Source organism: Fundulus heteroclitus, unplaced genomic scaffold, assembly GCF_011125445.2.
Source record: "Fundulus heteroclitus isolate FHET01 unplaced genomic scaffold, MU-UCD_Fhet_4.1 scaffold_38, whole genome shotgun sequence".
Lineage (NCBI taxonomy): Eukaryota > Metazoa > Chordata > Actinopteri > Cyprinodontiformes > Fundulidae > Fundulus > Fundulus heteroclitus.
The window spans coordinates 3,670,861-3,685,498 of NW_023396792.1; the positions used below are offsets into that span (position 1 = coordinate 3,670,861).

General features: G+C 39.2%; 3 protein-coding genes across 3 annotated transcripts; all 3 read left to right on the forward strand.

The window, feature by feature from the left end:
* The first annotated feature begins 790 nt into the window (after positions 1-790).
* On the forward strand, positions 791-3,131 carry LOC118560086 (zona pellucida sperm-binding protein 3-like). Its single transcript, XM_036130812.1, has 8 exons — positions 791-1,343; positions 1,432-1,547; positions 1,623-1,726; positions 1,823-1,994; positions 2,116-2,233; positions 2,310-2,395; positions 2,798-2,871; positions 3,018-3,131. Exons 1-8 carry the CDS (start codon positions 792-794, stop codon positions 3,071-3,073), a joined length of 1,278 nt encoding a protein of 425 aa, XP_035986705.1. The 5' UTR covers position 791; the 3' UTR covers positions 3,074-3,131.
* Positions 3,132-4,354: 1,223 nt separating this feature from the next.
* On the forward strand, positions 4,355-9,558 carry LOC118560076 (polycystic kidney disease protein 1-like 2). Its single transcript, XM_036130726.1, has 8 exons — positions 4,355-4,674; positions 5,212-5,370; positions 6,309-6,497; positions 6,999-7,109; positions 7,335-7,482; positions 8,601-8,830; positions 9,062-9,472; positions 9,551-9,558. Exons 1-8 carry the CDS (start codon positions 4,359-4,361, stop codon positions 9,556-9,558), a joined length of 1,572 nt encoding a protein of 523 aa, XP_035986619.1. The 5' UTR covers positions 4,355-4,358.
* Positions 9,559-9,661: 103 nt separating this feature from the next.
* Positions 9,662-14,596, forward strand: LOC118560079 (polycystic kidney disease protein 1-like 2). The gene is made up of 12 exons (XM_036130759.1): positions 9,662-9,677; positions 9,952-10,093; positions 10,572-10,776; positions 10,943-11,054; positions 11,137-11,278; positions 11,377-11,574; positions 11,921-12,063; positions 12,159-12,338; positions 12,429-12,566; positions 13,660-13,806; positions 13,895-14,019; positions 14,108-14,596. Exons 4-12 carry the CDS (start codon positions 10,986-10,988, stop codon positions 14,277-14,279), a joined length of 1,314 nt encoding a protein of 437 aa, XP_035986652.1. The 5' UTR covers positions 9,662-9,677; positions 9,952-10,093; positions 10,572-10,776; positions 10,943-10,985; the 3' UTR covers positions 14,280-14,596.
* Positions 14,597-14,638: the final 42 nt, after the last annotated feature.

Here is a 14,638-nt window from a genome sequence, read left to right on the forward strand (position 1 = left end):
CACTGGGTTATAATGCAGGAGACAAATTTCTTCACTGAAGTACAATAAGGGCTAAATAAAATTCACAATTTTGTCTAAATTGCAAATTCATAGTTTGTTCATTAGTCACTGCTACTTTCATATAAATAAAAATCAGGTTTCCAAGTTCCAAAAACATAAAAGTCAAAGTTTGGCAAACTCAAAAGCAAAACTTAAATAGTTAAGTTGAAGTCCTAAACTTAAAATATTCCTGAAGTTTGTCGCCTTTACATTTTGAGTTCCGCCAACTTTTTTTTTTCTTTTTTGTTTTTTTTTGTTTTACAGTGTTTACAGTGTTGGAACTATAAGCCTGCCCTTGCCCCAATCTCCTTTTTATGTATATGTTAGCGATTATGGTTCAAATGTTTGTCTTGAACTATGGAATTTAATATTAGATTTCATGCCAGCTTTCTCAGTCAGTTGAGTTGGGGGAGTGAGTCTGGGCTTTTGATTCGTGTATGTACATATGTAAGACTTTTTATGTCACACAAAAAAAAATGAACTTTGAGATTTGTTGTTTGCTTTTATCTTTTATTAAATGTTTGAACTTTTAACATTTGTTGACCTTGTACACCTGGTCAAGGGACAACAGCTGAAAATTAGCTTTGTATCTAATACCGACACATTTAGAGAAATGTTCATTAATGTGTACTGTGCCTGTTAAATAGATAAAATAAAAATAAATAAAAATGTTCACCTCACCTCTGATTCCTAACTTATAAAATGTATATGATGAATGTCTCATAAATGCCGTCCCTCCCCTCCGGCAGCTGATGAGTGATTGCTCACAGCTGCCCTCTCCAGGTGATCTAAATGTTCTAAATGGAAAAAAAAGGCTCAGAAACAGGATTTATCAAGTAAAACCCAGTGTTGGTCGAGTTGTGCTGTTCTTACTGTGTGGGTCCAGCTCAAGGGGTCTTCCGGGTGACTTGTTACAGGCCAAGACCGCAATGGGGTTTCCAGATCATCCCGTGTCTCTGGTGCTGCTGATATCTTTAGTTTTTGGAGTCTCTGATGCCATAAGGACTCTGAAAGAAGGCCCAATGATTGACGCCGAAGGAAGGGAATATAAAATGATTAATTTGGGAGACCACAGCCCACCAATGCATAGTGGCAGACCCACTGTCCGAGTGGAGTGCACCGAGGTTTCCATGATTCTTTTCATCAAGGCCGACTTCTACAACAATGGTCGTCTAGTGTCCCCGCAGGACCTGTTTTTGGGAGGTGCCGAGTACTCTAAGGGCAAACAGTGCCAAGCTGTTGATGCTGGTGATGGAGAGTATGTTATAGAAGCTGACCTGCAGGAATGCGGCTCCAAGTTAACCGTAAGCTGCTCACGTGTTTGGGGGTCACGATTGGTTATCTGAGCAGACTGGTAGTTTTGGTGACTTTTTTTTATCCCTTCATTGCTAGATATCTGAGGATGACTTGGTCTACTCAAACAACTTGATACTCTCTCCGCCTGTTGGTTCTCTTGGCATCACAAGGGTGGCTGAAGCTGTCGTTCCAGTTTCTTGCCATTATAAAAGGTAGCTTTTTTTTTTTTTTTTTTTTTGTTTGCAAAGAACAAAGGTTTTTGTTTGAATTTTCATCCTTTTTCTCAGGACCCACACTGTGAGCAGCACTGTTCAGAAGGAGCCCCTAACTTTCTCCGTTTTGTCAAAGTTTCCTTTGGGAAGCTCTCCCATTTCTCTGAAGCTGAAAACTGGTATGTATGTTGTGTGTGTGTGTGTGTGTTTTTATTTTTAAATGCTTATGTTGATAACCAGGTGGCAACTGAGCTTTTATTTTTGTCTGCATGCAGATGACTGGTTAGGTGAGGAGTATTCTAACACCTTTTTTCTTGGTGACCCGGTGCACCTTGAGGCATCGTACACTGGTCCGGATAAAAGGAAACTTTTCATTGACGTCTGTGTTGCCACTCTGTCGCCTGACTCTACATCAGTGCCCAGATACTGCTTCATTGATAATCATGGGTAAAAAAAAAAACAGTTCAAGCTGGTTTGGGGCTTTGCTTAAATGTTGACCCAAGGGAGGGGAAAAAAAAAAAGTGGGTCCCATTTGTACTCATAAATGTATTCTTCTTTTCCTTCCCAGCTGCTTTGTTGATGCTAAAGATGGAGGCCTAAATTCATTCTTCCAACCCAGACTGAAGCCCAGCTCTCTTAGGTTCCAGCTTAACGTCTTCTTGTTTCAAAATGATTTAAGGAACACAGTAAGACAATGCAAAACCATTTTATTTTACAATTGATGTGAAACAATTTTTTTATAGATATTGCTTTTTGTCACAGATATATTTAACCTGTGAGATTAAAGCTACACGACAACTGTGGAATAGCAGCCCCACAAGCAAGGTCTGCAATTACATGCATTCAAGGTGGGTTTTGTTTTGAGAATTAAATGCCGTTTTCAAATTTGCTAAATTGGCATTATAAAATTTAATTAATGCCATAACCTGAAAACTGTTTAACTTTGCTTTATTTCTTAATAATTAAAACCCTACTTTGAAATCGGAAAATCTAACAAAGGTCTCAAAGAATGAAAGCTTTTTAAACTTAAAAACCCAAAATTGCTACCTTACATTTCAATGCAGAATGCACTAGTTTCCCAATATCGAACAATGGGGTCATGCGTTATCACGCTATGCCTTGCACAGTATCCAGAGTAAAGCAAATTCACATGGTTGAACTGAATCATATGAGACATTGCAGAACTTATGGTCTCTGATTAGTAATCAACTCAAAACTGCGTTGTCATTCACATTCTTTTGTTTTCCCAGCTGGAAGAATGTGGATGGGACTGATGGCGTTTGTCAGTGTTGCAAAGGTGTTTGCAGGAACCAGCAACCTCAAGGTAAGTTTTATTATTTATTTTTAATTTTTTTTAAGTTGAGCTGAAGTTCATTACTGATGTATTCAAACAATACTTATTTTTTATTTTTTATTTTTTTTATCCAACTAAATGAAATCATTGTTGCCTGTGACCTTTTTGTCTTTCAGATGAAATTTGTGACACTTTGACTCTAGGCCCTTTGATAATAATTCCCAGGAAATGAGCAGAAAGTGTCCAGACACCAAGGTCTGAGCACGACTTTTACCCCGGCACAATAAAAAGACTGAAGGAAAATGAAACAGTTTGTTCTTGAGCCTATATTATAAATACATTTTTTTTATATATATACATATGCCTGTGGTGTGTGTTTTTTTTTTTCACACTGCACTTTATGGAAAAGTATTTTAGAACTCTTCAGATCCTGATCTGTAAAATGAATTAACACCAGATCAGATTGAGCCTGTTTACACATACCTAGCTTGCCATAAGATCAAAATTTCTTAAATTTTAAAATTCCTTAAACTCTATTGCAAGTGCTTAAAAGTTACACCACACAGCTTGATGGATGGATTTGCAGAAATGAATTCAGACTGAAAGCTATGAAGACAACTGGATGAAAAATTTAGACTAAATCAGATCGGGTAAAGCTAGTGATGGCAAATTGGTCTGAATTTTACCTGGTGGCAAACTAATGATTTGTCTCCAGATCCAAGGTCATTATGTGCAAAGTGAAGCATATAAAGTACCAACTGTGCCTGGTCAAAATAGGCAGTTTCCTTCAAAAGATGTTTATGCAAATGGGAATTTCTTGGCCATCTATGGAAAAAATGCCTCCTCTAAATGAAATGCAACTGCTAGAATATGGTTTACTTTACTGCTGGTAATGTAGTGGCTGAAAGGAAGGACACACACACACACCTTCACTGTCTTACCCAGATGGTGGCGCATGGAATAAATTGGTTATTGCTGAACTGTCGTCTCCAGATGTTGGTCTATTTCAGAAATGGGCAGTAAATCTAGCAGGACTATCATATTTTTAGACTGATTATAGCTGCAAGAACTTTTTTTTTTTTTAAAACATCTGCTTGCTCTGACTCTTGTCCAATGGAACAAGAGGGTGATCAGTGTACTAATGCTCATGGCAAATCAAATATTTTCCTTTTTCTGAATTGCAAAAGTGAAAATTTATCTTCCAAACTTTAAATATGGAGAATAATACTTAATAATTGCTCATACATTTAATGACCAGACTGACATTCATTAGAGGGGCTCCTCTGCTTGTGAAGCTTATCTCACTCAGCTTGTGGTGCCCTTACAATCACTGAGGCGGGGGAGCCATTGGTTATTGACAAAGTAATCTTGCCTCTTTTCACTGCCTGTGATGGCTCTATTTGTGCTCTAGAATTATGGGCAGATCACAAAGGTAGGCATCCCGCCCTGTACAAAGGGCTGGCGTCCGAAACCTTTAAAGGCACGGCGCTGCAACAGAAGCCGATCAGAGCACAGAGATGGACAAAGTCATTCTGACCACATGCGCTTTCATGGTTTTCTTCCTCTGCTCCGTCTGTTATGCTAAAGAGGAAGATGTTTTATCCTGCTCTGAACACCAGAAGGCCTTTGATGGAGCTTGCTACGAGTTTGTGGGCCTGCAGTTTTCCTTTCTGAGGGCTCAGGCGTGGTGTGAGCGAGCTGGGGGACACCTGGTGTTCATCTTGAATGACGAAACGCAGCAGTTCCTGCAGACACACCTGGAGCCGGACAAGGACTGGTGGCTGGGGCTGGCACCTGCAGCCCCGAACCTCACCCTGGATCGCTCTGGTGAAGGTGAGAGGATGAGGGCGTTTCAGGTTTCATGAAGATATTTTGGTCAGTTACAAGGATTTGATTGTTAATGTGACACAGCTTGTGAACTTTTTAACAATGCTCTGAACATTTCTGTCAAAAAGGCCCCTCTATAGGTCTTTTTGCTCTGTTTAACATCAGACAAATCTAAGATATTCCTGATGCAAGTGGCTCATATTTTAGAGTTTAACACTCTAAACTTTATCTCAGCAGGCAGCTTGTGCAGTCTGTCATTCTGTGTTTGTTCACTGACAAATGTGGAGAGACGAGCACACATGCGTATCTGAAGCAACAGGTGAACTGAGAGATAATACTTAATTTATTGAACCCCTCTATGGTGAGCTGCCTATCGGTCTGATTTACAGAAGTCCCTTTAATTTCCTTTGGAAGCAAATCCGTTTTGACATTCACTGACCCTGTCAAGAGCTCTTATTTGGAAGATAGATGCTACATACAGTTTTGATGTAGGAAGTTGCTGTTTTTTTTTTAATTTATTTTTTTATCTTTTTTCTTTCCCAGGTTCTCTTGCATGGTTGGACAATTCAGACGTCAGCTATAGTAACTGGGTGGACACACCAGAAACCCATGCAACTTGTGGACACATTCAGAGACACACAGGCTTCCAGTGGAAAGCCACAGAAAACTGTACACAGGAAATGAACTTTGTCTGCCAGTTTGGTATGTTCCTGCTAAATAAACTATATGATTTTGAGTTCTTAACACATTACTTTTAACCTCTTTGTTTATACAGGTGGAAATGATAAGACTGGAAATGTCAGTGGCCTTTAAAAACACAACAACCAGAAATTAGAATCTAGAAGGTTTTTTTAAACAAGGTTGAAGAATTTGAAATCTTTCATTTACCATCTACTTTCTGCAGTGCACTGGTAACAGTGGCAGCAAAGCAGACCCCCAGCATGATGCTACCGCCACCATGCACAGTTAATGCAGTTTAAATTCAACAACCTTACCTTAACTTCTCCAAACAGCCCTCATGTCATTGTGGCACAATTACTCATGGTGGCGCTCCTAACTTTCCGTCAATCATCTTTCCGGTTGGTGATTTGAAACGGGCATTGAGGTGGATTGTGATGCTGGTGTTCCAGCGATTTCCAGTTCCCGACAGGCTCTGCTTCCGCTTTGGAGGTTTTCTAACACCCTAATCGATTTACTATTGTCTGATGGGTTAGTCTGGGGAGATATTAAAACTTGGACAGGCAGTACATAGATGTTCCAGCAGGACAATACTGATCTCAAACACATACAAAATGGCTTTGGATTGGACAAAGAAGGCCTTTCCAAAAACCCTGACCTCAAGGATATTAAAATTTGTAGAATTTCCCCAAAAGTCATGTAATTTATTTTTCTCCAAAAGAACTTATTATGCAACGTTATTGCAAATTATAAAAGTTGTTGATTGTAACAAAATGTGTGCTGGTGTGACTTGCTAAGAGCCGTGTGTCCAAATATTAGTGGGGATGTACATTTATGAGCTAGATTATGTCTAGAATTACATCTCTGTGTGGTGTAATTATGGAATATTTATATTGTTATTGTATATAAATTCTGCTTTGAAAAAAAGAAAGAAAAAAACAATCATTCTTTTCTCTTTGCAGATTTTGGAAGAACAGTTGCATGTGAAGGCCAAAATGCAACTCTGCAGTGCGGTTCTGGCCAGGTTCTAGAGATTGAAGATGCCTTCTATGGGAGAAAAACTGTTCACTATTGCCGATCCCACTTCACAGCTGTACCCACATTCTCCCAGGAGGAATGCAGCTGGATCAACGTACTGGAATCCGTAACAGGTTTGTTTTGTCGTTGTTAATGTTGCGTTTTTGTATTAAAGGGAGATAGAAATTGTTGGGGACATTACAAAAACGTATGAATATGTACTGGAGCAGCTTACAAAGTATTTTAAAAACGGCATGAACATCAGCAGTCCCGAAATGTCGCCAACACTCCTTCAAAACAAAATTGCATTTTGTATTGCATATTCTTTGCTTTTGTGTGTGTATGTGTGTTTTTAAGGTACGGTACCTAACAGGCAAGGCAGAAAATATAACTTTAACAAGGTTTTTTGTCGAAACCTTCTGAGTAAAAAAAAAAAAAAACAGTTTATATAGATGGTCTGGGTGTGTATCTGATTCTGTCCCATTCATATCATAAATATTCTGTAAGCATTTATGTAATCATGAATAGGTATTTACCACCAGTTATTTTAGTTAAAAGAAAAAAGAAATATTGCTGAAGTCCCGCTTTTAGACACCACTAATATATTTTTGAAATTCCCGCCATTGTCCTTTCAGCTCATTGTCGTGGGCTGCAGGCCTGTCAGGCTCCGTTGGATCTGAGCTCCTTAACTGAACCGTGTCCAGCACTGGGAAGTTACCTGTCTGTTGAGTACCGCTGCAAGGATGGTCAGATACAAAACATGCCCTTCCACTGATATTAACCTGTTACATATTATAGCTACATTTAATGCTTTACAGTGCTTATTATGCAAAGAAAATACACCAGAGAAACCCTGAAAAATTTGTATTTCCAAAAGTGAATGCATCTTCTCATTTTGTGTTTATCAGCGATGTTTGCGTGCTTAAATATATATATTTTTTTCAAGTTTTGTTTATGTTAAACCACTGCAGGGCTTCACTTATTGATGACTAAACTGGCATCTGTTGTTGATAACGTTACCATCACTGTGAAGTGGCTTCTTCATTCATTTCACGGTAACTTAACTTGCACCGTGGATGCTGGAGATGGCTTCATCATTGACCCATACAATCCAGAAGAGTGAGTAACATTGTGCAATCAGACCCTTTATATCCACAGTTATTCTTTTAAGTTTACATTTGTTGGTCATGATATTAAAGGTAAAAAACCAAATGTTGCGCTATCCACATTTAGGGCAAAAAGCTTTAAGATCCCCCTTCTACCTCCCCCGGGGACCTTAAAGATTTTAATAATTAGTTTGACTGTGGCTGGGAGCATATTTAAATTGGTTACTATTTCTTGCAGTAATTTCCTGATTTAAGATGAAAATGCACATGTACCTTAATTGAATGGCATATTTTCTTTCATTTCCCATTTTGAAGGTGGCGGAAAGAAATTGTTCACTCTCTCCAAGTAAAATACAAAGAAAAAAAATGTACATTATTTTACCACCAATTGTTGATGAGGGAATCTTTTAACACTAAAAAAAATTAAAGGTTTGCATTTTTAAAATGAATGTTCAGTTTTTTTTCAAATCAGTGCCTATAAATCTGAAGGGTGTGAATTTAATTGCACTAATATTACATTTTTTACATTGAAGTAGATCAGAATAGTTCTTTTCTAGCACAAAAAATAAAAAAAATAAATCTTTAAATTCAGGGTTCCATGGTGGGGATTATTACCTGTGTTCCATGGTGGGGATTATTAGTACGTCACTAATAGTTCATCAGAGGCGTCTCTGATATCTCCGACTGGTTGAAAATGATGATTCATCACGACAACAGAAAATAACAGGCAGTCCTACACGTGCCCCTCAGATTTTGAATTGATTAGTAAAATCTTACTTTTCACCTTTAAAGTCTTTGACCTTGTTTTAGATCCGTTTGTGACTCATTGACCAGAGAAGTGAGAACCACACTTCTCTGGAAGTCTTGTGTTTACTGGAGTGCCAGTCCAGTAAACACAAGATCCCAGCTGGTCCCCACAGGGCCTTTTACTGAACCCTGACGGCAGAACTGCAACACACTAAGCCTCTTTCTGCCAAAGATGTTCTTCAATATAAGACTTTTCAGCAATATGTGGCATTCAGGGATGTTATGTTTTTATGAACACCCATCTGAGCTCAACAATTGAGTTAGACCTCCCTTTGAAAAGCTTTTTAACAGCGTTTAGAAAAGCCATTTCTTTTTGGGTCACAGGATGGAGTCCACCATCATACACAGATTTCGGCAGCCTGGCGTTTTCATGGTTGGGGTTGAATGCACCACCAGCGACTGGCACGTCACAGCTCAGAAAACCATAACAATTCAGGAGCCCGTTGGAGAGTTCAGAGCGGTCCAGTGTTATGGCAGCAATGCGACAACAGATGGCACCAAATGCAACGCACTTTATGGTGGGCCTGTTCAGATTCAGCTGGGGTTGGAAACAGGTGAGTCATTTTTCACAACTGTTTTTTTTTTTTTTCTGCTCTATATAATTAGACATGAATTTAACCCGTTTGTCCTTTAAAGTAACTTAAGATTACTGTCTTTTTTTTTTAATTGGTGCTACATAAATAAACAGACTTGAGTTTCACCTTCTAAAAGGCGTACCAATATAACTAATAAACTGTTTCCCAAGACATTACATTGATTTCTATGCCTTTTTTTTCTGCTAAAAGGAACAAGTGTAGCCTACACGGTTCATCACAATGGCCGTCAGATTGCAAACTCAAACGTGAGCTCGGGGGTCACGCCTCACAACGTAACACTGGATGTGACCGCGGTGCAAAGTCTTCAACGTGGCTGCAACAATTTGACCATAGCTGCATCTAACGGAGTCACACCTCACCCGGTGTCCACTTACCTGCTGCTGTGCCTGCTGGATCCTATTGCCGGCCTGCAGGCCTCAGTGACGGCAGAGGAGGACGCCTGTCCAGACTCTCCCGATCTGACCATCGGTGTCTCATTGGAGCAAGGAGCCCCAGTAGAGCTGCGTTTTGATCTCACCGGGTTAAGGGACGCGCTGACTGAGACCAGAGACATGCTCAATAACAGCTTGCATACTTATACATTCTCACACCCGCTGGAAGGTACACTTTTTAAGAATGCTTTCAAAAATCAAATAAACTGTTTAAAACATTGGAGCTAAAATGTTCTCTTCTATTCAGGGCTTTGAAAGTGAAAGTCCAAGCGGTGGTGGTGAATGTCTTTTCAGCCTCTGAGCTGGAAGTAGACTTAACGAAATATACTTCAGAGTTGCCAGAATTACTCCTAACAAGCCAACATGGAAATACAGTATGTTTAACCATAAATACTAGTAATCCTTTCCCTTTCTAGATGTGCCTTTACCATATTTACGGTATATATTATATAGATATATATATATATAGATATTATAGAGTATATATAGATATATAGATATATATGTATATAATATAGTATATATTATATATATATATATATAGATATCTATATATATATATATACTATATATATATATATATATATATAAATGTTTTTGCTGCTGCTACTATAAATACTATAGAACAACTTTTACTGTCATTTGCAGAAGGATAACTTAGAAATCTTAGGTGGCTTGGACATAACAGCTTCTCCTGACAGGCCGGTTGACTGCAGTCAGAAGGTTGAGCTGAATGTGGTCGGAGCTGAATCGTTGAGCAGCAAAGGACTCATATTTGAGTGGCAATGTAGTAAGTTAAACATCCATTCACCCACAGCAAATGGTCATTAGTTATTTTAAAGCCATCTTAATACTGGGTTGTAGCTCTGGCATCTTTTCTTTAGTGTTATTCGGATGAAAGCTGCAAACATTTCTAGTGTTAACATGCCTGCAGATGAAGGAATTGGTCACAGCTGCTTCTTTTTCAACGTTGCAGCCGCGGGTGATCAGAAAACTAGCGCACTATTTACATGCCACGGATTTTTGTTTCTATCTAAGCACCTCAGAAAGCGTACTCTGGTTTCTCCAAAACCATAATAAGGGCTAACTGTGTGCAGGTATTTGAAAGCTGGATATGATGTTTATGTTTTTAAATGTACACATTCACCTGCTATCTGGGTCAAAGCTCACTTAACATTTTGTTCTATTGTGGTGTGGTGTACTGTGGTGTTGCCAAATTTTTTCTTCTTCTATTTGACAAGAACACTAATGCGTCCTCTTCATTGCAGAAGGACACTGCTCATGCAGAAATGTAACAAGGGATCAGACTCATCACATCATTGAAAAAGATTGCCTTCCCAGTCCCTTTGAAATTTTTGAGTACACTTTGACTGTGAGGAACAGAACGTGGTTTAGGAAATGGGTCGAGATCGCTCAAGCATCTAAATGCATCACCGTTGCTCCTTTAAATGAATTTGATGACGTCACAATCAGGTAAAAGGGTAGCATAAAGTTTCACTTTCTACATGTCCACAAAACACTGGTTCAGAAATAATAAGTTCAGATTCCAAACTGGGGGCAATGAACCCTTATATTCTGCTGTGTTTTGCTCTTATTTTGATTATTCTTAATCAAATCTGTTCACGCCTGTTGCTTGCAGATGTGACAACTGTGACTCCTTAAACGAGAATGACGATGCCAAGATGAGTCTCAGTTGTGGTTCAACTTGCCCAGATGTAGTTTGGTTAATTGAAGATCCCAAAACTTTGTCGGCAAGTTTGAATTAATACTAATAAAATTTGGCCTCTTTTTAAAGATGAATAATAACAGTTTTTTTTTTTATGTGTCCCTCAGGGTGAACTCAATGAATGTTACTCCAAAGCAGGAAGAAGCCGTCCCGTTGAAAAACAACACGGACACACTGAATACACGGTTCACAGCCAATATCTAAAAGATTCAAGGAGAACGCAGCGCAACATCAACGTCATTGCTTATGGTGCTTCGTCTTTACTTCATAGCATGGGAGTGTGTATCACAGAAACCGTGCCTTTCAAATTTAGGTGGACTTTTTTAATCAGTTTCTTTTGCATTTAGGTGAGAAGGTCCCTGGTTTTGCCAAGTACTCTATTCCAGTACCAGGTCCAGAAACAGCAGTGCCTTCCAGTTCTCCTGCTGTCCCTGCATGTAGCATCTCTCCACACTCAGGAACTGTGCTCGATGCTTTCAAAATTACCTGCGAGTCGACCTCTTTCTGCTCCATGGGCTGTCTTTACTGCTTCAAGACCAACACAGGTGAAAGCTTGATGGTGTCTCTTTATATCATTCCTTAATACATAAAGGGCAAGTCTGTTGTCCAATAATGACAATATACTGTTGAAATAAAAGGAAGGGTTGGAAAGAAGATGGTAGATGAAGGTTTTGATGTTTTTGCTTAGGTTTAAATGGCAGTCCCGTGACTTGCGCGTCATTTTGTTGAGTAGTATATGTGTTCATACAACAATTTTACAAATAATGACTTGTACGATTTTTATAGGCATGAAGAAAACCCACACATAGCTGTGATAAAAATTGTAGCTTCGCCAGCTTCTGAGATAACCGAGAATTAAACGCCACTAATCCAGCTTCCTTTATCTTTAAGGCAAACATCTGCGTTGCAGCAATACAAATGTGGTGAAATCAATCTTCCTGCCTTCGGGAGATGAGCAGAATAATCACACCGTGTCTGTGGTAGTGACCGTAAAAAACGAACACACAACAGCTACTTCAATTGTTGCGACTCAGGTTTGTTGCATGAAATGTGGAATGCCTTAAACTAAGCAGGAACGCAGAAACACATGTCCTCGACTAATGGGATAAACTGATCATGTTCCCCAAAGGTAAGGAAAGGCAACTCCAGTACCTCCATACCATCTCTGCAGTCTGCAGTGGAAGACACTGTAGATCAGCTGGAGCAGGAGGGCCTGCTCTCTGGTCAGGCACTCGGACAAATGTTCACTTCTGTTTCGGACATGCTGAATTCAGAGGATGGCCGGGATCAGAAGGATGCAAAGGCAAAGGTATGAAAATGAGACCCCGGCTACAGTAAAACACAGCTCTGGAGTCTGTGAGACATTGTTGGTATCTTTGTTTTTATTTATGTATTTCAGCTCCGGGAGCAAATGTTGATCAAAATGACAGCAGTTCTGCAGGACAGCCCCAGCAACACCACTCAGGAAGTTCAAGCGACTGCCGAGGCTGTGGCTGGACTAACTCAGATGTCAGATGAGCTCAGTCCTGCTGCCCAAGTACGGAAGACCATCTTCAAGTGTAACGTTTTCCTGGGTAGAAGATTATGTGATTAATTTAGTGAAAAGACATGGATTAGTACAATTCAACAACGCTGAAAGCATTTTAGGAATTAGTTTTAATTTTCATGTAATTTCCGTTGTTGACTGTGCCCTACAATTTATACTCAAACAATTTGGACATTTTGTAATGTTACAACCAGTAATGTTGTTTTTATTGGGGCTTTATGTGATAGAGCAACACATTGTAGTAATATTACCAACTAAGAGGTGGAAGAAAAGGATAAATAATTTTCCAAGCCTTTATAAATAATCTTAAAACTGTCGCCTGCTTTTGTAACAAGTCAGCTGTACGTCTTTTTGAGGAACGTCTCTTAAAGTTGTTCTCTGACAAACCTCTAAGGTCTTCGCAGAACAACTCTAGGATTGAACTGCACACGATTTGACTCATTTTACTAATTACTAAAGGCATCTGAAAGGAGTTGGTTACATTACACTTTATTTAGGGTTGTCTGAGTAAATCATTTCAATACGATGCGTTCTTTTGTGTGGGTCTATCAAATATAATAAAATATGTTCAAGTTTTGAATTGAAACTGGAAAAGGTTTAACAGATGCAGATACTTTTGCAACTTGACGTTTGACACAAGTGATAGGAATCCATCCTGGGTTCCAATACCTTCAAGAAAGTTTCAAAACATGTGTATCTTAAGGTAACCAAGTCTTAAATATAAATGTTACATCTGTGGCTTCGTAGGGTACACCTACCATTATGTGGCTTTACTTTATAGGGATACAATGTGCCGGATTTAACTGCCTTGTAGTACTTTAAATGTTGGATATTTTTTGTTTAACTCTGATGTAAACAACACCTAAAATCAAGGCCCGTTAGAAACGTTGTGGATGTTTAAAACTCTTAATACCTTTTATAGAAATAGGTTTCCTACTGAGTTTAAACTGAACTAAACAAAAAGGAAAAAAAGTACTTATTCACCTTCTGCTGTAACTATAGGCTATTAAATCTTCACTTTTGAGTTTGAGTTGACTTTGTATCATGCATGGTTATAAGTCAGTTTGTTTCATGCCTTCTTCAGGAAGAAGCTGGCTCGTTGTTGGTGAACCTCAGCTCCTACCTCAGGACTATAACCATCAAACCGCATGAAAGTGGAGATGAAGATGTTGTACAAGCGGCTACACCCATAGTTGAGGCAGCCAGTAATATTCTCAATGGTTCATCAAATGTATGCATACAACTTTCACAGGTGCAGCTATGAGGTTATTTTTTTATGGCTTGCACGTGGTGTCTGACAAACATGATATCATCCTTAGAAAAAAGTGTCAGATTTCCTTTTGGCTGGGATCAACAATCTTCAGAGCGCTTTGCTGAATAATAAGAAGTTGAATGCAGAGCCTGCGGTCATTGATTCTGGTCAGATCAGTGTGTATGTTAACAGGTAAAAGATGAATCGCACTTGACAGAGTTTACACTTACAAATAGTGTTCATGGTTTTTCTGAAATTACCCTATTTTTTTCTCCTGCAGAATATCATCAGAGGACATGCAGATGCAGGATATAAATGTCCAGAAGAAGGGCTCCTCCAGTTTTACTGTTCCCTCGCTACCAGCTGGCATCATCTCTCGAGGGGAGCCAGTGGACATCCGAGTAAGTGTGTTCTCACAGGAGAAAAGCAGAAAACGTATTCATTTGAATTAGTAAACACCAGGGGCGGTGCTAGCTATTTGGACATCTTAAGCGCAAATACTTAGTGGTGCCCCCCTCATATCGCTATAAGGACACCATCTGTACATGAAAGCACCTATGTGAATAGCAATCACTTCCATTCTGTAAATGTGCAACTTACATGCGATGCGCAAACGTGCATTACGAATCTGGTGGCGCATGATCCGTTCATAAATAAACTTCAAGCAGGAGCCAGTGACGATGCCTGGCTTCTAGGTACATTTATTTTCATTACATTAGTTTGAAGACACCTGTCTTCATAATAATAGCGAAATTCACTTCATCACAATGCTAGGATTACAATTGGTTTAATTCCCCCTAGGTGATCAAGG

Bases quoted from the DNA above. Each gene is read 5' to 3' on its own strand.
- LOC118560086 (XM_036130812.1), top strand. From the start codon at position 792: ATGAGTGATTGCTCACAGCTGCCCTCTCCAGGTGATCTAAATGTTCTA. The intron at 1,995-2,115 runs GTAAAAAAAAAA...TTTCCTTCCCAG, and splicing joins TGCTTCATTGATAATCATGG to CTGCTTTGTTGATGCTAAAG. The intron at 2,396-2,797 runs GTGGGTTTTGTT...TTGTTTTCCCAG, and splicing joins TGCAATTACATGCATTCAAG to CTGGAAGAATGTGGATGGGA.
- LOC118560076 (XM_036130726.1), top strand. From the start codon at position 4,359: ATGGACAAAGTCATTCTGACCACATGCGCTTTCATGGTTTTCTTCCTC. The intron at 5,371-6,308 runs GTATGTTCCTGC...TTCTCTTTGCAG, and splicing joins GAACTTTGTCTGCCAGTTTG to ATTTTGGAAGAACAGTTGCA. The intron at 8,831-9,061 runs GTGAGTCATTTT...TTCTGCTAAAAG, and splicing joins TCAGCTGGGGTTGGAAACAG to GAACAAGTGTAGCCTACACG.
- LOC118560079 (XM_036130759.1), top strand. From the start codon at position 10,986: ATGAGTCTCAGTTGTGGTTCAACTTGCCCAGATGTAGTTTGGTTAATT. The intron at 11,575-11,920 runs GTGAAAGCTTGA...TTTATCTTTAAG, and splicing joins CTGCTTCAAGACCAACACAG to GCAAACATCTGCGTTGCAGC. The intron at 12,567-13,659 runs GTACGGAAGACC...TGCCTTCTTCAG, and splicing joins AGCTCAGTCCTGCTGCCCAA to GAAGAAGCTGGCTCGTTGTT.